This window comes from Vombatus ursinus, unplaced genomic scaffold, assembly GCF_900497805.2.
Source record: "Vombatus ursinus unplaced genomic scaffold, bare-nosed wombat genome assembly UNPS02014822.1, whole genome shotgun sequence".
Taxonomy (NCBI): Eukaryota; Metazoa; Chordata; class Mammalia; order Diprotodontia; family Vombatidae; genus Vombatus; species Vombatus ursinus.
In genome coordinates, this window is record NW_020954600.1 from 16,033,111 (window position 1) to 16,057,242 (window position 24,132).

Below are 24,132 nucleotides of genomic sequence, written 5' to 3' on the forward strand. Positions count from 1 at the left end.
TGTGTATAGTATTCCTTCCTTAAGCCAAATCCAATGAGAATAAAATTTACTCATTCCCTCTCACCTTCTCCCACTTCCCCTCCACTGTAAAAGTCTTTTCTTGTCTATTTTATGTGAGATAATTTACCCCATTCTACCTCTCCCTTTCTCCCAGTATAATCCTCTCTCACGCCTTAACTTTATTCTCCAGATATCATCCCTTCATCTTCAACTCACTCTGTGACCTCTATCCATCCATCCATCTATCTATCTATCTGTCTACATATAATTTTTTCCCTCCAACTACCCTAATGTTGACAAAGATCTCATGAGTTACAAATATCTTTCCATGAGGAATATAAACAGTTCAACCTTAATAAGTCCCTTATGATTTCTCTTTCCTGTTTACCTCTTCATGCTTCTCTTGAATCTTGTATTTGAAAGTCAAATTTTCTATTCAGCTCTGGTCTTTTCATCAAGAATGCTTGAAAGTCCTCTATTTCACTGAATGACCATTTTTTTCCCCTGAAGGATTATATTCAGTTTTGCTGGGTAGGTGATTCTTGGCTGTAATCCTACCTCCTTTGCCCTCCAGAATATTATATTCCAAGCCCTGTGGTCCCTTAATGTAGAAGTTGCTAACTCTTGTGTTATCCTGATTGTGTTTCCACAATACTTGAATTGTTTCTTTCTGGCTGCTTGCAATATTTTCTCCTTGACCTGGGAACTCTGGAATTTGGCTACAATATTCCTAGGAGTTTTCCTTTGGGGATCTCTTTCAGGAGGCGATCAGTGGATTCTTTCCATTTCTATTTTACCCTCTGCTTCTAGAATATCAGGGCAGTTTTCCTTGATAATTTCTTGAAAGATGCTGTCTAGGCTCTTTTTTTGATCATGGCTTTCAGATAGTCCAATAATTTTTCAATTATCTCTCCTGGATCTATTTTCCAGGTCAATTGTTTTTCCAATGAGATATTTCACATTGTCTTCTTTTTCTTTCATTCTTTTGGTTTTGTTACACAATGTCTCGATTTTCATAAAGTCACTAGCTTCCAATTGTTACCTTCTAATTTTTAAGGAAGTATTTTCTTCAGTGAGTTTTTGGATTTCCTTTTCCATCTGGTTAATTCTGCTTTTTAAAGCATTCTTCTCCTCATTGGCTTTTTGGGCCTCTTTTGTCATTTGGGTTAGGCTATTTTTTAAGGTGTTATTTTCTTCAGTAAATTTTTTTTTGGGGTCTCCTTTAGCAAGCTGTTGGATTTGTTTTTCATGATTTTCTTGCATCACTCTCATTTCTCTTCCTAGTTTTTCCTCTACTTCTCTTACTTGCTTCTCAAAATCCTTTTTGAGCTCTTCCATGGCCTAGGACTGATTCACATTTTTCTTGGAGGCTTTGGATGTAGGAGCTTTGACTTTGTTGTCTTCTTCTGGTTGCATGTTTTGATCTTCTTTGTCACCAAAGAAAGATTCTGACTATTTTTGCTCAGTTTGCCCATGTTCCCAGTCAATTACTTGAGTTTTAAACTCTTTGTTAAGGTAGGGGTCTGCTTCCAGTGTAGAGAATGTTCCATCCCAAGCTTCGGGGGTTTTGTGCAGTTGTTTTCAGAAATACTTCTAGGGACCTGTAAATTTTCAGTTCTTCCATGGTGGTATGATCAAGGGTGAGGTGTTTACTCCTTTCGCAGCTTGTGCTCTGGTCTATGAGTGACCACAAGCACTCTTTTCTGCCTTGGAACTGTGAGGAGGATTCCCTCTCCACTGCCACTACAAGCTCCACCACACCAGCTCTCCTCCTCATCCCAGGTCCGCCACCCAGAACTGTGACCCAGATCCAAGCACAGTCAAAGCAAGAGAATCCTGCCTCAGCACCAGCAAAGAGATCCCTGCAATCCCCCTCTCATCAGTCACTTGATTCCCCCTCAGTCAGTGGTACAGGAGCCCCAGAAGCAGCTGCTGCCCCAGGGCTGCACTGGGACTGGGGCTGGGACCAACCTTCTCTTTCACCCCAGTCACAGACCTTTCCTACTGACCTTCTAAGTTGTCTTTAGCTTTTGTGGGTTGAGAAGTCTGGAAGCCACCACAGCTGCCAGTGATTCGGTCCTCTAAGGCCTGCTCCAGGTTCTCTGAGTCCTGGTCTTTGCCTGAGTGCCCACACTAAACCGTGTTCCTCTTCCAGCCCGGCATGACAGACCTTTCCAATCAACCATCCAGGTTGTCTTGGGCTGCAAATTTGTTTCACTCTGTCTTTCTGTGGGTTCTGCTGCTCTAGAATTTGTTTAGAGATATTTTAAGAGATATTTGGAGGAGTTTGGGGGAGAGCTCAAGCAAGTCACTGCTTTCACTCTGCCGTCTTTGGTGCTGATCTAGAACCCAAGTCTTCTGACACCTGGCTCTATGCTTGTTTCATGAGACTAGGAGAGACATCAATGAGGGATACACCAGGTCTGGTACCACGGAAAAGAGTCCTAAGAACTTCCTATTGAAATAAACCTAGCTATAATAAATTAAGATCTTAACTGAATTCCTACGTGTCTGAAATAAGATGGCTTCACAAACAGGTTCCCAAATCACTTCATTTATTGTTGTTGTTATTGTTGCTGTTGTTGTTATAGTTAGCATTTTTATACTGCCTATTATGCGTCAGGCACTATGCTAAGTGCCTTTACAAACATTATCTCATTTGACCCACACAACAAGCCTGGGAAATAGGTGCTATTATTATTCCATTTTATAACTGAGGAAATTGAGGCAAATAGAGGCTAAATGACTTGCCCAAGGTCACATAGCTACCAGATTTGAACTCAGATTTTCTTGACTCCAGGCCCAGCATTTTCTCTATTGTGCCACATGGCTTTTCCATCTCAAAATTTCCTCTTCTGACTAGCTACCTACAAACAATGTTATGAAAGAATACCTACTATTCTAATTATAAAAGAATTAGGTTTCTAAGGTTCTGGTCCTTGGGAAAATCCATCCCTCAAACTAAATTCCTTTGAGTCAAATCACAAAACTGAAAGAAATATTTGGACACCTATGAATTCCTGAATACTAAAAAATCTTGCAATTTTCATAGATTTAATAGCATAAATACAAGTTATTAGTGTCATGTTGGTACTGATTTAGTTGAACACCTAATACTCTTGGCTGTATACCATAAGTATAAAGATTGCTGTATTTACACTCCAGTTAGAACTGAGAGCCTTAAAAAACAAAAACTTGACCTTTGCTCATCACACCAGCATTGTATCAGTCTATTGATGACTACTTGGTATTAGACAACATGGCATGCTTGTGTGTCTTCTGTAAAAATGCATTTCATAAAAAAAACCTGAGAATGTGGTATTATTTTATATTATTTTCATTGCTATCATGATCAGAAAGCTATTATTATTAAGTACTTTTCATAGAGAATACTAATAGGCAGTGATTTAGAGCTATTTCATAATTTACTGATAATTAAAGCATCAAGGACTTGTAAATATCTAGTATCAAGAATGTTCAACTGTCGAGAATTAAAATAATAGCAGGGATAAAGGTGATAAGATTTGAAAAAGAAGAGAGAAAAAAAACCAATGTACAATGAAATACAACAAAATGTACACACAGCCATAACTGCTTATAATGTAAAAAATTAAAATTTACTCCTCACAATATGTACTTAACAATTATGAGCCTTTTCAAAGCAAAACTTTGTTATATCAGTCTTTGAAATCTTAGGTCTTGTGCAGGTTATGAACTTACCAGGATTCTACGTTAGGATATGAAGTAATTTCTTCTGGAAGGAAAAATCTGTGCCATTTTGCAGACTGAATTATCTCTTGGGGCATCCTTTTTGACATATCATAATAGTGACCAAATCTTGAAGATGATCCTGGACCAGTCTGATGAGAAAGACTACATGTCATTTTAAATAGTATTTTTTTTTTTTCCAATTACATGTAAGGATGATTTCAACATTCATTTTTTATAAGATTTTGAGTTCTAAATTTTCTCCTTCCATCCCTCCCTCCCTCCCTCCCAAGATGGCAAGCAATCTAATATAGTTTATACACAATTATGTTAAACATATTTCCACATTGGTCATGTTATGAAAGAAGAAACAGAGCAAAAGGAAAAAAAAAACACCAAAAAATAAAGAAAATGAAAACAGCATGCTTCGATCTGAATTCAGACTCCATCAGTTCTTTCTCTGGATGTGGATAGCATTTTCCACCATGAGTCTTTTGTAACTGTCTTAGATCACTGTATTGTTGAGAAGAGTTAAGACAATCATAGTTTATCATTGCACAATGTTGCCGTTACCGTGTACAATGTTCTCCTGGTTCTTCTCACTTCACTCAGCATCAGTTCATGTAAGTCTTTTCAGATTTTTTTGAAATCAGCCTGCTCATCATTTCTAATAGCACAGTAATATTTCATTACACTCATATACCACAACTTGTTCAGCCATTACCCAACTGATGGGCATCTCCTCAATTCATGTGTCATTTTAGGATAGTTTCTTTTATAAGTCTTAGCAGTCGCATTAATTTGCTAATCAAACGATCAATAAACATTTATTAAGCACCTACTATGTGCCAGGCAATGAGCTTGCAAAAGTACAAAGAATGAAATAATCCCTACTCCCAAGGAGCTTAGATGTTAAGCTGAAACACAGCTGAGTCTCTTTAAACATTAGACACCGTCAACAAATTCACAGAGATCCTTGATTACAATTTTAAAATCTCTCACTTAGAGACTGCACCATACTTTAATGCATCACAATGAATTTAATATGAATCAGTTATGAAATTATAAAAATAACTAGGTGGGGTGGCACAAGGGATGGGAAGGTTTGGGCTTACATCCCACCTCTGAGACATCCTGTCTTTGTGACCTTAGACAAGCCCCTAACCTCTCAGCGCTCTAAGCAACTCCTAACGCTATAAGTGGTAGGGAGAGTTTTGGACTGAGAGCTTCCTATAGTAAGGAAATTACAAAACTAGTTTCTAGCCCATAATTATGAAACTGCATGATTATTATCTTGAGTGGCCCAACTGAGCCTGGGAGGTGACTGTCATTTAAAACTTTAAAAAAGCATACTGATCCAGACTTAAGGTTAAAGTCATCTAGATTCCTGTTGCTGAAGGATTCTAGAAAGAGCACTGTGACAGTTTCTTGTTTGGTCGAACCCTGTAATATACTATTGCCCTGATTTCCCTGGAAAAGACTGACTTCAAAACACACACAAAAAGAGGAGAATCACTCCAGAAGCCAAAAGACCTTTATAGACTGTATGTCTTTGATCAGAGTTGTAAACTAAAACTTAGGCCATTTAGATTAAAAACCAAAAAATAAACAATATTTCGTAATTGTTATTAAGTACTTACAATATGTAAATGCCCAAAGATAATCAGTTTTGAATTAAATCAATGCCAAATTTAAAAAAAAAACCATAAAAATTAAAGTTAAATTTTAAATCAATATTCAGTTTTAGTCAAATTAACTCTTAAATGAAGTAATGGAAATGTTCATGCCTCCTTGACGCCATACTTATGCTCCTTTATTTAAAATATTTTACTGAAATGTTTTAGTGTGATCTTTTGAATCAGATTTCTCGCTCTAAAGAGGCAGCAATTAAGTTTTTAATTTCATTTTTTTCTTTAATTTCAAAGATACCTAAAATAAATTTACTTTGGCATTTAACTATTATTAAAACATTGACAAACAATAAATTTTACATTAAAATATATGCTTCATAAAAAACAGAGTATAAAGTTATTTAGTCTAAAGGTTATGAAAGCAATTTAAACAGGGTCTGTTCTTTGGCCTATAATCTATCCTTTATCCGGATTACAGTTCAAAATGTTTTTACTGCAATCTCTGCTAGAGCTCATCTTTTTCTTGTATAAGTCCAAGCCCCCTTAATGTTTTAGAAAGGCCTTGACTAACTGAACTTTGATCTGATGTCTTCATTGAGAAAAGCTCCAGGTTGCCCATTTCAGATGCAAATCCTCACTAAGGCCCCAAAGAGTTTAGTAAAGACAGCGAAAAAGAAGAAACAAGAAGTTTCCAGGATCCTCTTTGAGAATCCTGGGGCACATTGGTGTCCTTAATCCACGCTGCTGCAGGGATTAAGGTAGGTGATAACCTTTCTCGATTCAAAAGAATAAGTAGAGTGCCAACAAACTGGGTGGAGACTAGGATTTGGCTATAATAAAACACCATGCAATAAAAGCCTGGTCTATGTCAGAAGCCTCTGAATAGGCCTCAATGTACCACATTCCCAGGCCTAGTGGGGAAGCTTGCAAAAGCCTACCTGAATCAAGTAAGCATGAATAATCTGTTTTAGCAGACTGGCCATGGAGAGAGAAAGAAAGGGAGACTTTCTACTTCTTTTAAGTTGGACTTGATAAATTTATTAGTGGACTGAGGCTTCCTGGAGTCCTATGAGTGAGCGGGTACAGAAAGAAATGAACTAAATTATCAGTGAACAAAGTATTCTTTTAGGCCACCACTAATTATTAGTATTTCTAATTATAATACTGATGAGACAGAAAACTCATTTGGGGAATGAATAATGGCAGAAAATTAATTTCATGTGACAGTTTATTTACTGACCAAGAATAAAAATAGTTCATCAAAAAATGAAAATAAATCTGTATATCTTTTTGGTTTCATTTAGCTCACTATTTTTAGTTAGGAATTAAAAATTAGTTTGGAATGAACAAATATAGCTTACAGATAGACAATTGGATAATGAGAAACAATTATAACTCTTGAAATCTTTTATAGGAAAAAATCCAAGAACAAAGATTGCCCACCTCATACGCCTCCATAAAAGTAATTTATGGAAATGAATTAATGTATATCTAAACAGATTTCTGAATCCCTTTAAGACTTTTAGGAGTACTAATAAAGAACAAACAATTTCATCTAAAAAAAAAAAAAACCCTGCCCAAATTAAGGTCCATATGAAAAAGAATCCACTTATTCTCATTTACTTAAAAATAAATCCATTTTAAGTCATCATGGTCAAATCACTTTACCACTCCAGGCCTCAGTCTCTGCATCGACACAAAGACGGGGCTCCAAGGATATGATCTCTAAAGTCTTTCAGCTCTAGATCAGGGGTTCTTAAGTTTTTCGTTTGTCATGCAGAGAGCCTCAGGGTACAGACTGAGTCATTTATCAGTCAGTCAATCTATGTTGATTAGTGGCCTAGAATGCGCCAGGCACTGTGCAAAGCACTGCACTCCAGGTACAAAAAATTGGCAAAGGAAAAACTTTGTCCTCAAAGATCTCACAATCTACTGGGAGAGAGACAACAAGCAAACAAATAGGTACAACAGGATAAATAGGAAAATTTGTTGTTCAGTCATGACCAATTCTTCCCATCTGGGGCTTTCTTGGCAAGGATACTGGAGTGTTTGCCATTTTCTTCTCCAACTCATTTTACAGATGACGAAACTGAGGCAAACAGGGTGAAGTGACTTGCCCAGGGTCATACAGCTACTAAGTGTCTGAGGCCAGATTTACACTGAAGTCTTCCTCACTCCAGACCTGATGTCCTCTATTCACTGTGCCACCTACATGTCCCAAAATAGGAAAATTGGAAATATTTGAAATAAGGAAGGTACTAGAATTAAGAGGGGTTGGAAAAGGCTTCCTTTAGAAAATGGGATTTTAGTTGAAACTGGAAGCCAGTTTGGTGGAGATAAGGAGGGAAAATTGCAGGCATGGAGGACATCCAGAGAAAATGTCTGGAGCTGAGAAATGCAGTGTCTTGTAGGTGGAATGGCCAGGAGGCCAGTGTTACTAGATGGAAGAGTACATGGTATGGAGTAAGAAATAACAAGACTGAAATCGGAGGATAGGGCTAGGTGATGAAGGGCTTTGAATATCAAGCACAGGATTTTGTATTTGATCCTGGAAGTAATAGGAAGTCACTGGACCTTATGGAGTAGGAAGGTGACATGGCTGGGCATGGGCTTTAGGAAAATCACTATGGGGAATGGACTGGAGTGGGGAGAGCCTTGAGGAAGGCAGACTAACCAGTAGGAGATTGCAATAGTCCAGGTGGGAAGTGATGAGGGTCTGCAACAGAGTGGCAGCAGTATCAGAGGCAAGAAGGGGGTGTATTAAAGAAGGGAGTGTATTAGAGAGATATTGCAAAGGTGAAATTGACAGACCTTGCCAACTGATTGGATATGGGGGGTAAGAGATAGTGAGGAGATGAGGAAGACACTGAGGTTATGACATGTAGGTTGCAAACCTGAGAGACTAGGAGAATGATGTTACCTTCTACTGTAATAGGGTAGCAGGAAGAGGGGAGGGTTTAGAGGGAAAAGCTAATGAATTCCATTTTGGACATGTTGAATTTAAGATGTCCATTCGACATTTGAGATGTCTGAAAGGCAGTTGGAGATGTGAGACTGGAGATCAGGAGAGAGGTTAAGAAAGGATAGGTAGATCTTCGAGATGGTAATTAAAATCATGGGACTTCCCTCCACTGCAAGGGAGATGTGGAAAGGAACCAAAAAAGAAAAAAAAAAAGCCAACAAAAAAACCCCAACCCCAAAACCAAAACAACCTCTTTGTATCACAGACCCCCATATCCCTTTGGCAGTCTGATGAAACCTACGGACCCTTTCTTGAACATTTTTAAATTCATAAAATAAATTATGTAGGATTACAAAAGAAACCAATTATATTGAAATATGTTTATCAAAATATTTTTTTAAAGAACAAGTTCATGGACTGTAGGCTAAGAACCCTGTGATCAGATTATTTCCTTTATGTGCCTCCTGCCACTATGTTAGAAAAGACAGTCATTATTACTGCTCTGGACAGACTGCAATAGCCTCCTAACAAGTCTTTCTTCCTTTGCTTTTTTCCCCACTCCAATCTATTTTTCATCCATAAAAATATCTTTCTCAGCAGGACAAAAGTCTTCAGTGCCTTTCCATTACGTGACTCAAGTTTGACCTCTTTTGTCTGGCATCTGAAGCCCTCCAAAATCTTTTGCCACCCTATCTGCCCACCCTTAATCTCCAATTACTCTCCTCTAGGCTCTAGAAAAAGTTAATTACTCTCTATACTTTGACTAGACCCTTCATTTTTTTGCCTCCCTGCACAGATTCAACGCCTAGAATGGACTTCCTCTTCTTTCTCTAGCTTTTGGATTTCTCTTCATTCTTTGAGTCCCAACTCAAATGGCCTTTCCTCAATGAAATCTCCCCTAATTCCTAGTCACTCATCAATTGATCATGGTGCTCCCCCTTGGATCTTACAAGACACCCTATCTCACAATCTAATGCACTGACTATGAAAGAATTTATTCTGGCCATCTCTGTTTCTGTCTTCTTCTCCTAGTAGACACTCAACTCCCAAAGCCTCACACTACATTTCTCTCAGTGTCAGGCACAGTGATCCCCTCTAACTGGCACAAAATATTTCTCAGATGAGCAATATAAAAAAAAAAACTCATTAGCTGATGAATATTACTAGTGAAAATTTTTACGGGTTTGTATAGGTCCAGTTTTGCATTGTGAGAACTATTGCCCCATGGTCCACAGACTGATTCACTGCAGTCACTATACCCTTCTCTACATTACTGGTTAGAGTGAAATAGTTTATAAATGGTCAACATTACCTCTTAACAGAAAAACAACTTCTCCCCCCACCCAATACTGATGGTGGATAAACGAGTCATCTTTGTATGCAGAAAATTAGCAAGTTATAAAAAATATTAAGAAATCACACGGAAAGCTTTCATTGACAACACATTCATAATGTACTGTACAATATGATTACTCTTTTCAATCATTCAGACTATACCAGTCTGAAACTTTTAATAGCTATGGCCACAAATGTTTGCTGAATTCATTCACAATTCACAAATTTCACCCTAGTAACTAAGTTTGACAAGCTAGTCCAGTCACCAAAGCTGGAGGCAGCATTCGAAATGGTCAGTGTCTCCAAGTCAGGTATCCTGTCTCCCATGCGGGCACCCAACACTGAGAAACCTGCATCTCCATGCTTCCTTGGGCAGTCCTCGGGCCTGCATGTGGTAGTGTGTGTTGGCTACATGGAAGTAGGTCTCTTTCTTGGTGTTAGGCTCTTTGCTACTGTCAGACTAGTGAGAAGCATCTGAATGGAGGTGTGATAGAAGGTCACTTGGCATGCTGGTGAGCTATCCAGGATTAACTACATTGTGAACAGTGGAAGGAAGCTCTCTGCCCTCCAAGGCAACAGCTCAGGAGTGCTGTAGTTATAGTTCCTATGTTGTATGATAATAGGGCTGTGATCTTTGTCAGAGGGAAGAATATACATGTGGATGAAATGACAGATCCTGGAAATACATACATGTTTTAAGTTGATTCTATACATAAAAGGCACTTCCTAGATGCTTGTGGCAATGACCTGAACATGGAAGTAACCCTAGTTTTTCAAAGATTATGCTCATGGAATAACAACAACAATAACTACTAATATTTGTATAGTGCTCTCAGGTTACAAGGCACTTTACAAATATCTGATATCATTCTCACAACTCCAGGAGCGGTGCTGCCATTATCCCCATTTTACAGTTGAGGAAACTGAGGCAAAGAGTGACTTGTCCATGGTTCCACAGCCAGTAAGTGTCCAAGGCTGGATTTGAATTCCAGTCTTCCTGACTCTGTCTAAGTCCAATGCTCTCTGCCCTGTGCCACCTAACTATAGCAGGTCTAAGCAAGCTGGGTAGGCTTTGGTTGCAGGTCTGGCATTGGGTCGTGTGTCTGCTTTCAAGGATTAGTCTAGACAGTTTTGGTGTGGCTTCTCCCAGTCGGCTCACCACCAGGAGAGAAGAGATTTTTTTTTTTTTGGTCATAGCAACTAATGAATACGATCTAATGTGAGGAAGAGGGGCCACAACCTACATGGGTAAAGTACCTGCACCACTGAATCAGGCCTCTTTGGAACTAATAAAGAAGGACCTGCTCTTGGCACACAAAGGCAAAGGTACAGCTGAGTTGACAAATGATCTCATTTTAGCTTTGGCAAGGCAGTCAGAACAATTCCAAGCACAATCACCTCCTCCCACCCTGGTGGAGGCAGGCCAGGAGTGCAATGACCAGCACTGCCTCCTAGATCTGGCATTGACGTGCCCTCCCCCTGCTCTCTCTCCTCCCAAGAAGCAACTGCAGGAGAGATGCAGACCTCCTTGACCTTGACATTTTCAGGAGCCAGAGCTTTGACAGACCCCTAAAAGAAAGTTTTTGCTACAAAGTCCTTAGCACCAAAATGCTTGGTGTTGTCAAATGATTCAATGTCAGAAACAAATTATAGTCTTAGCAATCAAGATGATACTGAAGAAGATGTGTTGGAAAAAAAAAAGAAGATGTGTTGGTACATCAATGTATGTATTTATGAACAACGGGACTATTGGCCATCTGGACCAGCTGGTCTTATCATATGGAGCACTGGATTCATCTAACTGCCCTGTGGCTGAACCTTTCTATATATGCTGTATCCCCCTATTTTAAAGTGAGGTCCTTGAGAGCAGGGGCTTTCCTGCTATACTATTTATATCCTCAGTACTGAGTATAGGAAGAATTAACCTGGGGTCCTAAGAAAGATTTCAAAGGGTCCATGAATGTGAATGGGAAAAACACTCTATCTTAGTTTTCGTTAACTTCTAACTAAAATCTGGCAATTCCTTCAATTACGAATGTAGGTAATAAAGCATAGTAGCATTATTAGTAAGCATGACTTCACCAACAGAAATCACACGTTTTCATATCACACCGTAGTTGTTACAGATATCACAACATATTGCTTAAGCACATCACTACTTAGTCGTCAGACTTGCTGCTAGGTCACACGTGATCTGTCATACTGTGCAGTGATGCTCATATGACACAGTGGGCCAATTATTAGGGTCCACAGGCTTTACCAGGACGCCAAAGGAGTCCATGACACAATAAAGGTTAAGAATCTCTGACTTAGCTTAATGCTTTGTACATAGGAAGTACTTAATAAATGCTTTCTCATTCATTCATACATTTATTCACCTACCTTGTATTTTCCAAAGTTTTTCTTATGGCAACTCTGAGAGAACATGAATGACTATGTACTCTTTACATTTATAATTTATTTATTTGAATGAATTCAGCAAACATTTATTAAATTCATATTACTTATAATGCTTCAGCTATTTGGAATCCTCAAGGAATCAATAACTGAGGATATTTATATCTTGTACATAAAGAATATTTTACTTGTTTAAAGCAACAAAACTTCTAAAATTCTGGATAAAAGTATTTCAAAAATAAATTGCAGACTTCTCTAACTTCTTAAATAGAGCAAACTGAATAATTCATCATCACAAATAAACATTCATTCATTTAAATAATAAGTAAAATAAATTAAATAAGTAAATAAATTTGTACAGGTATAGGAAAATTTTATACATATGTTGAGTTACCTCCATTTTGGGTAAGTTTTGATAACGCCAGGCTATCTTCATGGAAATATCTGGCTCTCCTTGTGATTTACGACTACTTACATCATCAAGCTCTTTTCTATACTTATCATCATGTAATGGTTCAGGAAGTTCCTAATAAAGGAGAATAACATGTTATTAGAGAATATGTTATTAAAAATTATGATGATCACTAGGATTTTCCAAAGAACTAAGAGTTGTTGTCCCAACTAACAAAAACACAAAGCTATGCCAACATATGCAATTCTGAAATACAGAATGATTGAAGTTAATTTCCCAACTAACTAGAGCTTAAGGCAAATTAATATCCAGAAACCACACAGAACCTTTCTGCTTTTTTAGACTACTCCAGATATTCTTAGCCTTATATTTGCTTATACTTCAGATATTTGCAACTTTGCTACTATTCTAAGAGGCAGATATGGCTTTTTTTATTTCTATGTTTTAATCAAAGCTTAGAATTATAATTTACATATTTCTAATTACAGTTAACGTTTGCCATGAAGTAAAAATAAAACATGTGCACAATGTGTTAACTGGTTTGTAATTCTATTTCATTGAAATAACAAAGTGAAATAACCACGATTAAAATAAAGACATTCATCTATCCTGTAACAAATGTCACTTTTGTACCTGCAAGTTTTTGTTTCCCACTTCAACAATGAAAACAAAATCTCAAATCCTCAACATAACAAAAACCATCCAACTTCTATTCTAGGTACCCTTTGGCGGGGGGAGAAGGGGTGAGGAGAAGGAATGACAGTTTGCCTTTTAAATTACTACTACTAATAATAATATTAATAAAAAAATAAGAGCAACAATAATAATAGCTAACATTTATATAGGTCCTACTATGTGCCAGGCACTGTGCTGAGCACTTTACAATTATCTCATTTTTTCTTTACAACAACCCTGGGAGATAGGTGCTATTATCCCTATTTTACAGATGAAGAAACTGAGTCAAACAAAGCTTAAGTGACTTGCCTAGGGTCATTCAGCTACTAAACATCTGAGGCTGAATTCAAACCTAACCCCAAGCCCAGTCCTCCAACCACTGCACCACCAGCAATGACTGTTCTACATGATACTCTCAAGAGAGGGTATGGGGCAAATAATGCAATGTGTAGAGTACGGTAAATTCCACGGAAGAGAGAAAATACTTTGATGGTTTTGGTTTATTTTTGATGTAGCAGAATCAGAAAGTGTAACTTGGCAATGTATTAGACACATGGTCATGTTGTACATCAGTATCTTTGTTCCCAAAGTTGACCACTGCATACTTACATTAGATAGCAAATAAATTGTCTGCTGCAGGTATTGATTCACTTCAAGTGACCTCAAAGTATATTAACTCTACTAAAGTAATTAATAGAAGGAACTAGCTATATTTTTGAAAAATTCCTACCCATAAAATATTTTTGGTTTAGGCATTCAAACAAAACATATGTATGATACAACACATGGAATATAATTTCTTTTTCGATGAACATAAAATTTGAAGGTTCTCAAAAATAAATATAATTATCATATCTGCTGTTCAGGATAATGCATTTTTATGTTTTTTTAAAATTTAATCCATTATTTGTAAAATACAAATTCTATGTTGTTAAAATGTCAACTTAGATTATTAGAAGGCTTCATAATCTCACAGCTATCAGTGCATGCTTATGACAAAATTCACTATTCACCCAACCAAAAAAAACGGAATTCACCTACACATTTTGGCTATTAGAGAAAAGATTTAGGATTTCTTCCGCTACCATTCTCAAGTTTTTATTTGACTGTTTCTTCCTCTTTACAAATATCTCATGGTAAATTAGAAATTTTACTCTATTAGTTTATTTGTGATTAAGGAGAAGGCTCTATAATCATTCTTAAATGAAACCTTTTCTTAATATGACTGTAATTCTCATTAATGTCAGATAACATACTAAGAGAACATGATGAAATTACCCAATCTTTTCCTACAATTAGAAATTTTTCTTGATTTAAAATTTTATGAAACCTTATTAAGAGCAGAAAATTTGTACTCTTTCAAAACTCTTTCATGTACTTCAATCCTTTGATAGAATATAATGTTAATAACATCAACTAATCCAAACTAATATGGATGAAATAGGTTTTTAATAATTAGTCCTTTCTGCTGCATATCTGAAGGTAGGGACGGAAAGGTTCAAATAGGTTAGAGTACTCTAAAGCCAAACACTATATTTTCCTCTGATTTGACAAGGTTGATATGATTGTTACATGGAAAATCATTCTAATTTACCTTATTGAATTATTAGTTTCCTTGAAAAGCCACTGAATATTTTTGCAACCTTTTTGTTTAAATTAGTTTCATATAATTACTTTTTTTCACAAAATAATTTTGTCTTTCCATTCCACCTAATGGGAATTTGATAGATGAAGCCATATCATAATTCCCATTAAGTGGTATTAGTAGATTGCTAAGAGTACAAAGTATGTTACTTTTGTCCAAGTAATAACTATTATAGAGCTACTCAACATTAATTTTACAGAAGATAGTTGCAACTCAGCACAGGCTATATTACCTGCTTCTTCCAGGTTATATACATAACTTTCTTTGTGCAGGACAGGTTCAGTCATAGATAATTCTATCCTGATACTGTTTTTTGGACTCCATCATTTTCCAAGTAACTTCCCTCCCAACCCCGTTTCCAGTTTGTAGAAATGGTAGAAGAATGAGCAACCAACGACATATATGGTAAAGATGTCTTAGTGTTCTGTTTTTAATTTTTTTCTTTTGAGGGAATTCTCACCTTTAATCTACTGCTGCCAAACAATGATGGGAAATAACAGAGAATTACTAATCTACCACCTCATGGTGTTCTTGATAAATGTATCTTCTCTTGTCTCTGAGATACTAAGACAAAGGCTTCTCCCTCAGTTTATAATGCTCACCTACACTGATCCCTGTATGCATGATGTCTTCTGGCATCAAGAAAAAAAGCTGTAGAATTAAATGGCTTATGAGAAAAAAAAAATTGCTCAAAATACTGTTTTAAACTTGGATGGCCATACTACCCACAATACTTACACTGGACAGAACCTATCCCCTGTCTCCAAACAAGGCCTCAAGATCACAAAAACAGAATGATAATTTTAATATATAAGATTATTGAAAAAAGAAAGTGAACAGAAAATTTTGCTATTTAAAGAGTTTAACCTAAGGAGGAAATCACATTAAATTTTCACAAACTAGTTACATATTGAAACACCTATAATTTAAACTGTTATTCTCAGTTGGGAGACTTTTAGGTAATACCTGAAATACTTTTACGGCATGTGTTATCTTTGCTAATCTCAAAAACACAATGGAAATGAGTGCTACTCACAAACCATTGTTTAGGAAGAGATGGTAAATCCTATCTTTGAATTCCTCTAACTCATTAAGCTGCCCATTGTCCAGGGGTTTTCAAAACTCAAACCACAACTGTCAAACTGCAGTATCATCACTTAACAAATGTGTCATCTCAAATATTTCCAGAAGGCAACTTAGTTTATAATATTATTACAAGATAATACATTTTAGACTTTAAGGTGCCTTGGAAAGACATCAATGAAACTTTTAAAAAAAAAAGACTCCTGTGTCTGTTCTCCCAAGTGGAAGGTGTGTGTGTGTGTGTGTGTGTGTATACATATACGCATGCGTTCACATGTGTGAGAATATTTTAAAAAACTCATGTCAGAGGGAAATGAGACTACATCAATCCTGCAGGGTTGGTGCATTTTTCTACTTCAAAACATACTGAAAGACAAGAATCATACAGAAATAGAGTAATAATACTCTTTGGAAATTAAGATGCCAAGAAAAAGGAACAATGGGATTCATCCTGCGATAATTATCTGACCAAATATAAAAACGGCATCTATTCTTCCCAACTCAAGGAAGATGGCCTTGGCTTTTGTCATCTGAGCACCAAGATCCTCAGGGGGAAACAAAGGGAATGACAAATAACAGGATAGCCTAGGCACAAAGAGAATCATACAACAAAACAGGCTAAACAAACTGAAGTCAAACAGAATCTGCTCAGCCCTAAATGAGGGACAGAGCCAGCTTAGGGCAATAGTCTTGGTATGAGGCTCCCTGTTCAAATCCCGGCCCCACGATTGCCTACTAGGCCTACGCAGTCACTTCCCCTCTCTCACTTTAGTTCTCTCAACTCTGAAATGAGGGAATTGGATTAGATGACCTTCAGGTCCTTTCCAGACGTAACTCTAGGACCATGAAAATAAAACCCAGTCGAGGATAGCTTATTTAATACCAGTCCTCTTTAATATGAACAGATCTCTTCCTAAATCCAATATAACTTTTTTGTTTTGTTGTGTTTTTGCTTTTTAATCTTATAAGTAAATGCCATCAAAAATCCTTTGGCGATGGATTTTTTATTATTTCTGTCTTTAGATACCTCAACATTTATCTACCCCACAGGGCTGTTCTGTGGCACACAACACAACACAGGTTGTTCGTTATTATTTTTCATTTTTCTAATACCTTTTGATAGATTTCTGGTAGAAATGGCACTGGGACAATTTGCTGTCTTGTTATTACTCTTACACATTTAATATTCTAAGGACTGCTGCACAGATGGATAAAATAAGTGCTCGTTATTACTAAATACAGGGATTAGGATATAAAATCACCTTCTGTAAGTCTACTAAAATAATTTTTGAGGCAACTCTGTAAGCAGATAGGCCAATGGTTTTCTTTTCTTCCATCATATTTCTACATTTTGGAAGTTGGTTTGATGATAGCCACTGAAAACAATGTTCTTAAATATTAATCGTCAGAGTTATGGTCAGGGGGCTGTAAGTAATCATTTCGTATTGGTTTTGATTTGTTTTATGATAGTGTTTGCTGTGGTGGTTCTTGCTAATGGGCTATGACCCAAGAGTTCAACACCAAGAAGTCAGGCTACTTTTCACAATATGGTCTGTTGCTGAGATGGTACTTGGAAGTCTTCCCAACACTGTAGACTCTACCAGTGCTTGCATTCCATTGGAGTCCTCTTCAAAAATGGTAGGTCATACCCATGCCATGAGGAGGAAGCAGGGCAGGACTTTATTCTTGCTCATTTTAGATATTTTTTTCAAGTAACTTTTATTTCACCACACCACCTCCTGGCACAATAAAAACCCAGAGAAAACATGTGAGCGCCTAGCAGTATTAAAAAATTAATATGTACAAGTTCTAGAATGAACTTTTAGTAACTAATTTTTTTTAAGTTTGTAGAAACAAAATTAATTGCTTTTTTTTTGCTTCATATTTAGACAAACATTCCCAACTTTATGCAGAGACCTCACAAATTATCTCTTTAGTCAGTTGGTCAATAAGCATTTACTAAGAGCCTCCTACGTGCCAAGAACTGTGCTAAGCCCCTAACCTTTCTTAAATTCTAGTTCATTAGACACTTACCTAGCATGATCAAAACTGAATTTTTAATTTTCCCCTCTAAACTATTTCCTTCACTGAGCTTCTCCATTCTATTGATGCTACCAGGATTTCAGTCAACTCAGCCTTGAATGAGTCAGTTGACTCCAGTGTAACCTTTGGCGTTTATATGAAATTATTTGCAAATCCTGTAAAATGTAATTCAAACATAAAACATACATTTCTTTTGCTTTTTTGCTGCCATCACCTTCATTGAAGTTCTCATATTCTCACCTAGACTATTTCAATAATCCCCTAGTTGGGGCATCTGGGTGGCACAGTGAATAGAGAACCAAGCCTAAAGTCAGGAAGATCTGAGTTCAACTCTAGCCTCCAACACTTACTAGCTGTGTGACCCTGGGCAAGTCACTTAAACTTGTTTGCCTCAGTTCCTCATCTATATAAGTTGGAGAAGGGAAAGGTAAACCACTCCAGTAAAACCCCAAATGCAGTCACGCAGAGTCAGGCACGATTCAACAACAACAAAAGTGGATTCCTCTCCCTCCAGGCTCTCATCCTTTTAATCTATGCTACCCATTGTTATGAAATTAATTTCCCTAAAGTAGATCTCAGAATTTTACTCTCCCCCTGAAAGGCCTTGAATGGCTGTCAAACATGTACTCAAATGGATATCTATACTATATAATTAAGGCCTGAGCCTGAAGTCCACAATCAGTTGCAAGGTTCTGCCTTCCCTGCCTCTTCTTCTACTACATGTACCTTATGTTCTAGGCACTACTGAACTACATGTTCTAGGCAAACTATCCTTCTCACTTTTCCTTGAACCCAATGCTTTCCGGATTCTGTGCCTCTGCCCATGCTCTTCCCTCCACATGGAATGCTCTTCCCCTTCATCTCTGCTTACCCAAATCCCATCACCTTCAAGGCCAAGGTAAAATATCATCTCCTTCAAGATGCCCTGACAACTGGGCAATTACTCTGGTTCTGAATCGGCAGTGTCTCCTGTACTTCCTTTATGGCACTTATCACATTCATTCTCTTTGTATCGTAGTAACTTGTATATTTTGCTTTCTTACCCATTCTCACTGGAAGTTCAAAATATGAAACATTAAATATATTGTGTAAAAAATTCTTCACCCTAGGGGGCAGCTAGGTTGCACATTGGATAGAGCACAGGCCCTGAAGTCATGAGGACCTGAGTTCAGATTTGACCTCAGACACATCACTAGCTGTGTGACTCTGGGCAAGTCACTTAACTCCAAATGCCTCTCCAAAAAAAAAAAAAAAATCTCCACCCTCACTAAATAATCTGAAACTGTGGTAAGAGAGAACATCTCAACACAGCAAAAATTATTTTTTTACAAATGGAAATGTCTGTCTTAAATTACTATGTCCTTTAGTGACTTTTTTATATTGCTTACTTTGCACTGTCTAGTTTTGTTTTTTATTGGAACCTTATTTGTCTTCTTACCTCCTTTAAGTATTTTCAGTGAGCCACGGAGCTTAAAATAAGAATAATCTTTGGAAACTAAATATGTGCCAAATGCACAAATGTTACCAATGTCTTAACCCCAGGGGAAATGTCTTCCACTAGTTTTATATGGCATATAGTTTCTACTCTTGACAATATAAAACTTTGGTGGCTAATAATAATGATGATGATAGCTGACATTCATAAGCCAATTACTACGTAACATGCACTGTGCTTACTGCTTTACAGTTAGTACCTCATTGATCCTCACAACAACTTTGGAAGGTAGGTGCTATCATTTCTCCCATTTTACAAATGAGGAAAATGAGCACGGTCAGTTAGTAAGAGTGTGGTACTTAATTTGAACTCGGGTCATCCTGACTCCAAGCCTGGTCCTCTATCCACTGCACCACCTGGGTACCCAAGGAGAGAATCATACACAAGCAAATGCACATGCACTACCATGGTGAGGTGTACTGTCTTCCTCTGCTGATCTCCTGGTCTCGGCTCACTCTGGTATCGGGTCAGGTATTTTGTGATACACTAGTAGCACTGAGGTCAGAGGTGGGGGTTAGTGCCTCACTTAGTATCTCTCTGTTTATATGTTCTTTAAAAAAAGTTCATAAAACTGACAGATATCCCAGCGTGGTATTACAAGAAGTCATAACATTATTTACCTTTCAAACAGAACTGAAGTTTTGATCACTTCTCACCACATCCATCATTCTTTTTGCAAAAGATCATAACAGAGGAAATAACCAACAAAGCTGACCTTACACAGTTTAAGCATCATTAGCACAACTGCTTATCTGTCAATTTGCAACAATAGATCAAGAAATAAAAGTATGCATGAACACTGGTACTCCTCTTATCCTTCTCATGTAATTCTGAAAAATTACCACATACGAAAATTATCAACTCTTTTTACACCTTACAAAGGCAAAATAATTGCTCACTTTTTAATTTAGTTTCATTTACACTATGACATTCAGAAAGAAAAAATATTTTTAAAGATAAATATCTAAGTGATAAGAGCTTCTTCCCGTGCCCCTCCCCCCACAGCTATCATCTATTATCAAGAAAATTATTTTTTATTTTGTCAGTCAAAGTACAAATGAGAAACCTGCTGACATTCAAGTATGACACAATTATCCCTAATGCTCATTATATGTCCCTTCTGGACTCTTACGCCTCTAAACTAATACATTTTCGGTTATACAACTGAGATGAAATTGATGATACAGTATATTTTCAACACCATAAAATCATGATTTCAAATAGAGTGTTAAGAAAAAAAGTCTTAATTTTGTATTGCAAGGTTAATATACTGATCACACTAGTTCCCAAATGGCATTTCCGGGACTTCTGGACTTTCTCATATTTGGCTCTGGACATAAGATATAAGATATAGATACAAGGTGCCCCCTGCCAGTTACAGTCCAAAGGAATAGCCTGAGGGGGTCAGACTTTCTCCCAAGAAGTGACTCTAGTAATGCCCAAATACTTCATTATCAAGAAGATAGTTAAGAATAGAGAGAAGTAAAAACAAAAAGTAAAAATAAACATTATATCTAGTAATCTCAATACAGAAAGTGCAGCAGGAAAAAAGTAAAAAAATCAGAATGAATGATAGTAAAGGTTATATAAATATGAACATTTTGGGTATTTTTAGCTTAATTTTCATGTTTTTAGGATGAGACAAAAACAAAGGGAGATAGTGAAATGTATTTCCACAGCAGTCACGTAACAATTCATGTGAAAAGCTTCTCCCATCTCCAAACACTAAATGCTTTAGAACTCTGACTCTATTTCAGTTCTAGCACTGGAAATGTTTATCCCTACCCCCCAAATGATGTCAATACACATTTTCTCCTTACAATTCATGTCTCTCAGTGTTTACTGTGATATAACTCTGCTGTCATTGTTTTGGCAGATGCACAAGCAAAATCTGATTCTAACAGTTTGACCCTTCTCACTTCTTATGTTCTCTAGGGCATAATAAAACCCAAGATACAATCCCACAGCAGTTAATGAAGCTTAACCTCCCACCCTCTTAATTACCAATGCATTACACCAACTATAGGCATCATACTCCTCTCTAAGCTATTTTACAATTCAGCAGAAGTACTACTGAGCTATTATGTAGACATAATCCCAGACGAATGTGAAATCCTTCTTAAATAAAATCTTTTGATCCTTGCAGGTTTTGGTAACTGTATAATTAATACTACTTAAGAATTATCTATTTATGTATCGATAAATATATAGCTTGATATAGTTTTGCTAATTGTATTTTGCATAGTAGTCATCATCTGCAGGAATAGCTAATTAAGTTTACAAAAAAGAAATAAAATAATGCCTCTGTCACTAATTTGAGATCTTAATTTGAAGTGAAATTTAAGGACCATAGATACTTAAAAGAAAACTTCATAAATTCAAGATTTTTTCTTGTAATTATGTTAGTTTTTAGTATTTAACAATACGGTCATTTTATATTAAAAACTTCCTGAAAATGTCTTATAATTATGAGGAATGGAGATATTTTTTAAAACCTACAAAGAGATTTTTGAATGACAAATGAATGGATAAATAACTTCTATATCATCTTTCTCACATACCAGCTCATTCTCAGCTCTAGTTCTACCTTAGATTTTTTTCCCTTCACTGTAAAAAGTGCCAAAATATTTGTCATAAGAAAAGTTTTCAGTAGAAAGAATACTTTTAGCCCTGCAAAGAAAAAAATGGTTTTAAAAAGGGAAGCTAAAAATGAAGTAATCATTATGGGATATTTTTGAGATTTGTGATCACAAAGCTTACCTACCAGAACCACACAAATGCAAAATCTAGCCACTGAGGTACAAGGAGTGTTTTCAATACTTCTTTTCCCATTGTCTCCTATCTCCACATCTCTTTTCAACATATAAACTAGGAATGTGTTCATAGGACTGAATAATCTCCCTCTCTCCTTCATTGTTTCCCAACTGAGATGGGGGAAAAGGGGAGAATAACACAGTAGGAGTAGGAAGCAGGGGTCTGTAAGAGATGGTAAGAAGTGTCTGGGGAAGAAAAAAATTAGTTTTCAGTAAGGAAAACTACTTTCATTTAATGACAAACTGATCTAATTTAATTTAAAATAGTAAATGAGCCATCATAGTCTTGAAAATGCTAAGCATATAAGGATCTCAAAGCAATCTGGACACAAACCCCTATGAGGTGGGAGGAAAATGAGCTAGAGAGATTACATCACTTTCCCAAGGTCACAGCAAATCAGTTACAAATGCCTTGCACAGAATTCAGCACCCTTACTCAAACCATAGATACTCCAGAGCAACCCTTTATTTAAAAGAGGAAAATGGCCTAAGATTCATGGACGGGAGACCTGTATGTAACTGTAATATTATTTGCTTCTGTGATGACCTTTCAGTTAATTTCTTAACATACACAGAAAGTACACAAGCCCTTTAGAGTATAAACGGAAAAAAATCATCATGTGGGATGGTGTTCTTTTTCCTGATTTTCTAAAAATAGGAATACTAAGATATTTCAAAAGTTGTTAGTCATTATATTTTTTTCCTTCTAAGTCATGTTCTACTTTTTTTCACACAAGTGTCTTAAGAGTAGACTTTACAGGCACCATGTGTTTGCAATGTTAAGAGATGAAAGCTGATGACTTAATTAAGATGACTAAACAAGGCTCAGCTTTTCTTATTAAGCATCCTTTCACTAAAACTGCTCCAGGGTGACTGTGTCCTGCTCCAGTAAAATAAACAGTGAGGTTTCAATAGTTTTTACTAAATGTAAAATTAAGGCAAATGGATACCAAGACAAAATTTTTCAAGAGCAAGTTTTTTTCAAACATTGCCTGTAAATTATTCATATTTAATTAAAAACTGTTCTCTTTAATAACAGATAAGGAAGAATATACTGAATAACAATATGAATATATAACTTAGAAACAGAAATTATTTCTATTCAAAATTACCTGAATAAATTATTTTCAAAATGAGATATCATTGTGCAACATTTGAGAATTTGCCAAAATAAGACCACAAAAAACTTCTAGAATTTTGTAGTTGGCATGTGTGTTAACACTTCAATAATTATCATATTCATCTCATACACAAAAGATCCCCAAATTAAAAGAATATGGGAAATTCTGAAATATATAACTTTCAAACTAGTGCAAATAATGAAATCTGAAAAAAAAAAGTTTTATAGTTTCTTTATACCTGACTCTGTCCTCATCATCCAAAGATTCTGGATGTAAACTTTATATATTAGATGACCACACCTAAGTGAAATCAAAAGTATGCCACAAAGTTAATTTCATGTCACCACCAGAAGTTTTAGAAAGTTTCTACAGTGAGGGTAGGCCAATAACAATAACACCAACCTCAACTACCTGAAGAAGGTAGTACAAGGATTATTAACTTCATTTGACTGTGAGAAGTGATCAAACTGTTAGGAAGCGTTTGAGGTGGGATTTGAACTTCAGTCTCCTGACTTGCCATCTAGCATTCAATTCACGTTGCATTTCACAATGATCAGAATAAATTATAACGTTCAGTTCCCCTTCCAATGCCCTCCACAGAAATGTCAGTCAACACTACCAATGTAATAACTTAAGACATTATTAAGAGGTGAGACCCAAATGGTGGAAGTGCTCTAAATAGACCTAATCCTGAAGGGGAAATCCAAAAAAGGTAATTTGGAGTCATCAGTTCAGCCCAGTTGGGTTCAGGGTTGAGTCAGGGGCATTCCAGTGCCTACAGAGAGGTGTGCATCAGAGCAAGAGAAGCTCCT

At 36.6% G+C, this 24,132-nt stretch overlaps 1 protein-coding gene across 1 annotated transcript in view; it reads right to left on the minus strand.

Moving 5' to 3' along the window:
* The window catches only part of ELP4 (elongator acetyltransferase complex subunit 4), a 265,396-nt gene that overhangs the window by 202,317 nt on the left and 38,947 nt on the right, over positions 1 to 24,132 (minus strand). The window contains exons 4-5 of the mRNA XM_027837873.1: positions 12,428 to 12,559; positions 3,721 to 3,860 (exon numbers count right to left, since the gene is read on the minus strand). Coding sequence (XP_027693674.1) covers positions 3,721 to 3,860; positions 12,428 to 12,559 — 272 coding nt within the window. The remainder of the gene's footprint in view (positions 1 to 3,720; positions 3,861 to 12,427; positions 12,560 to 24,132) is intronic.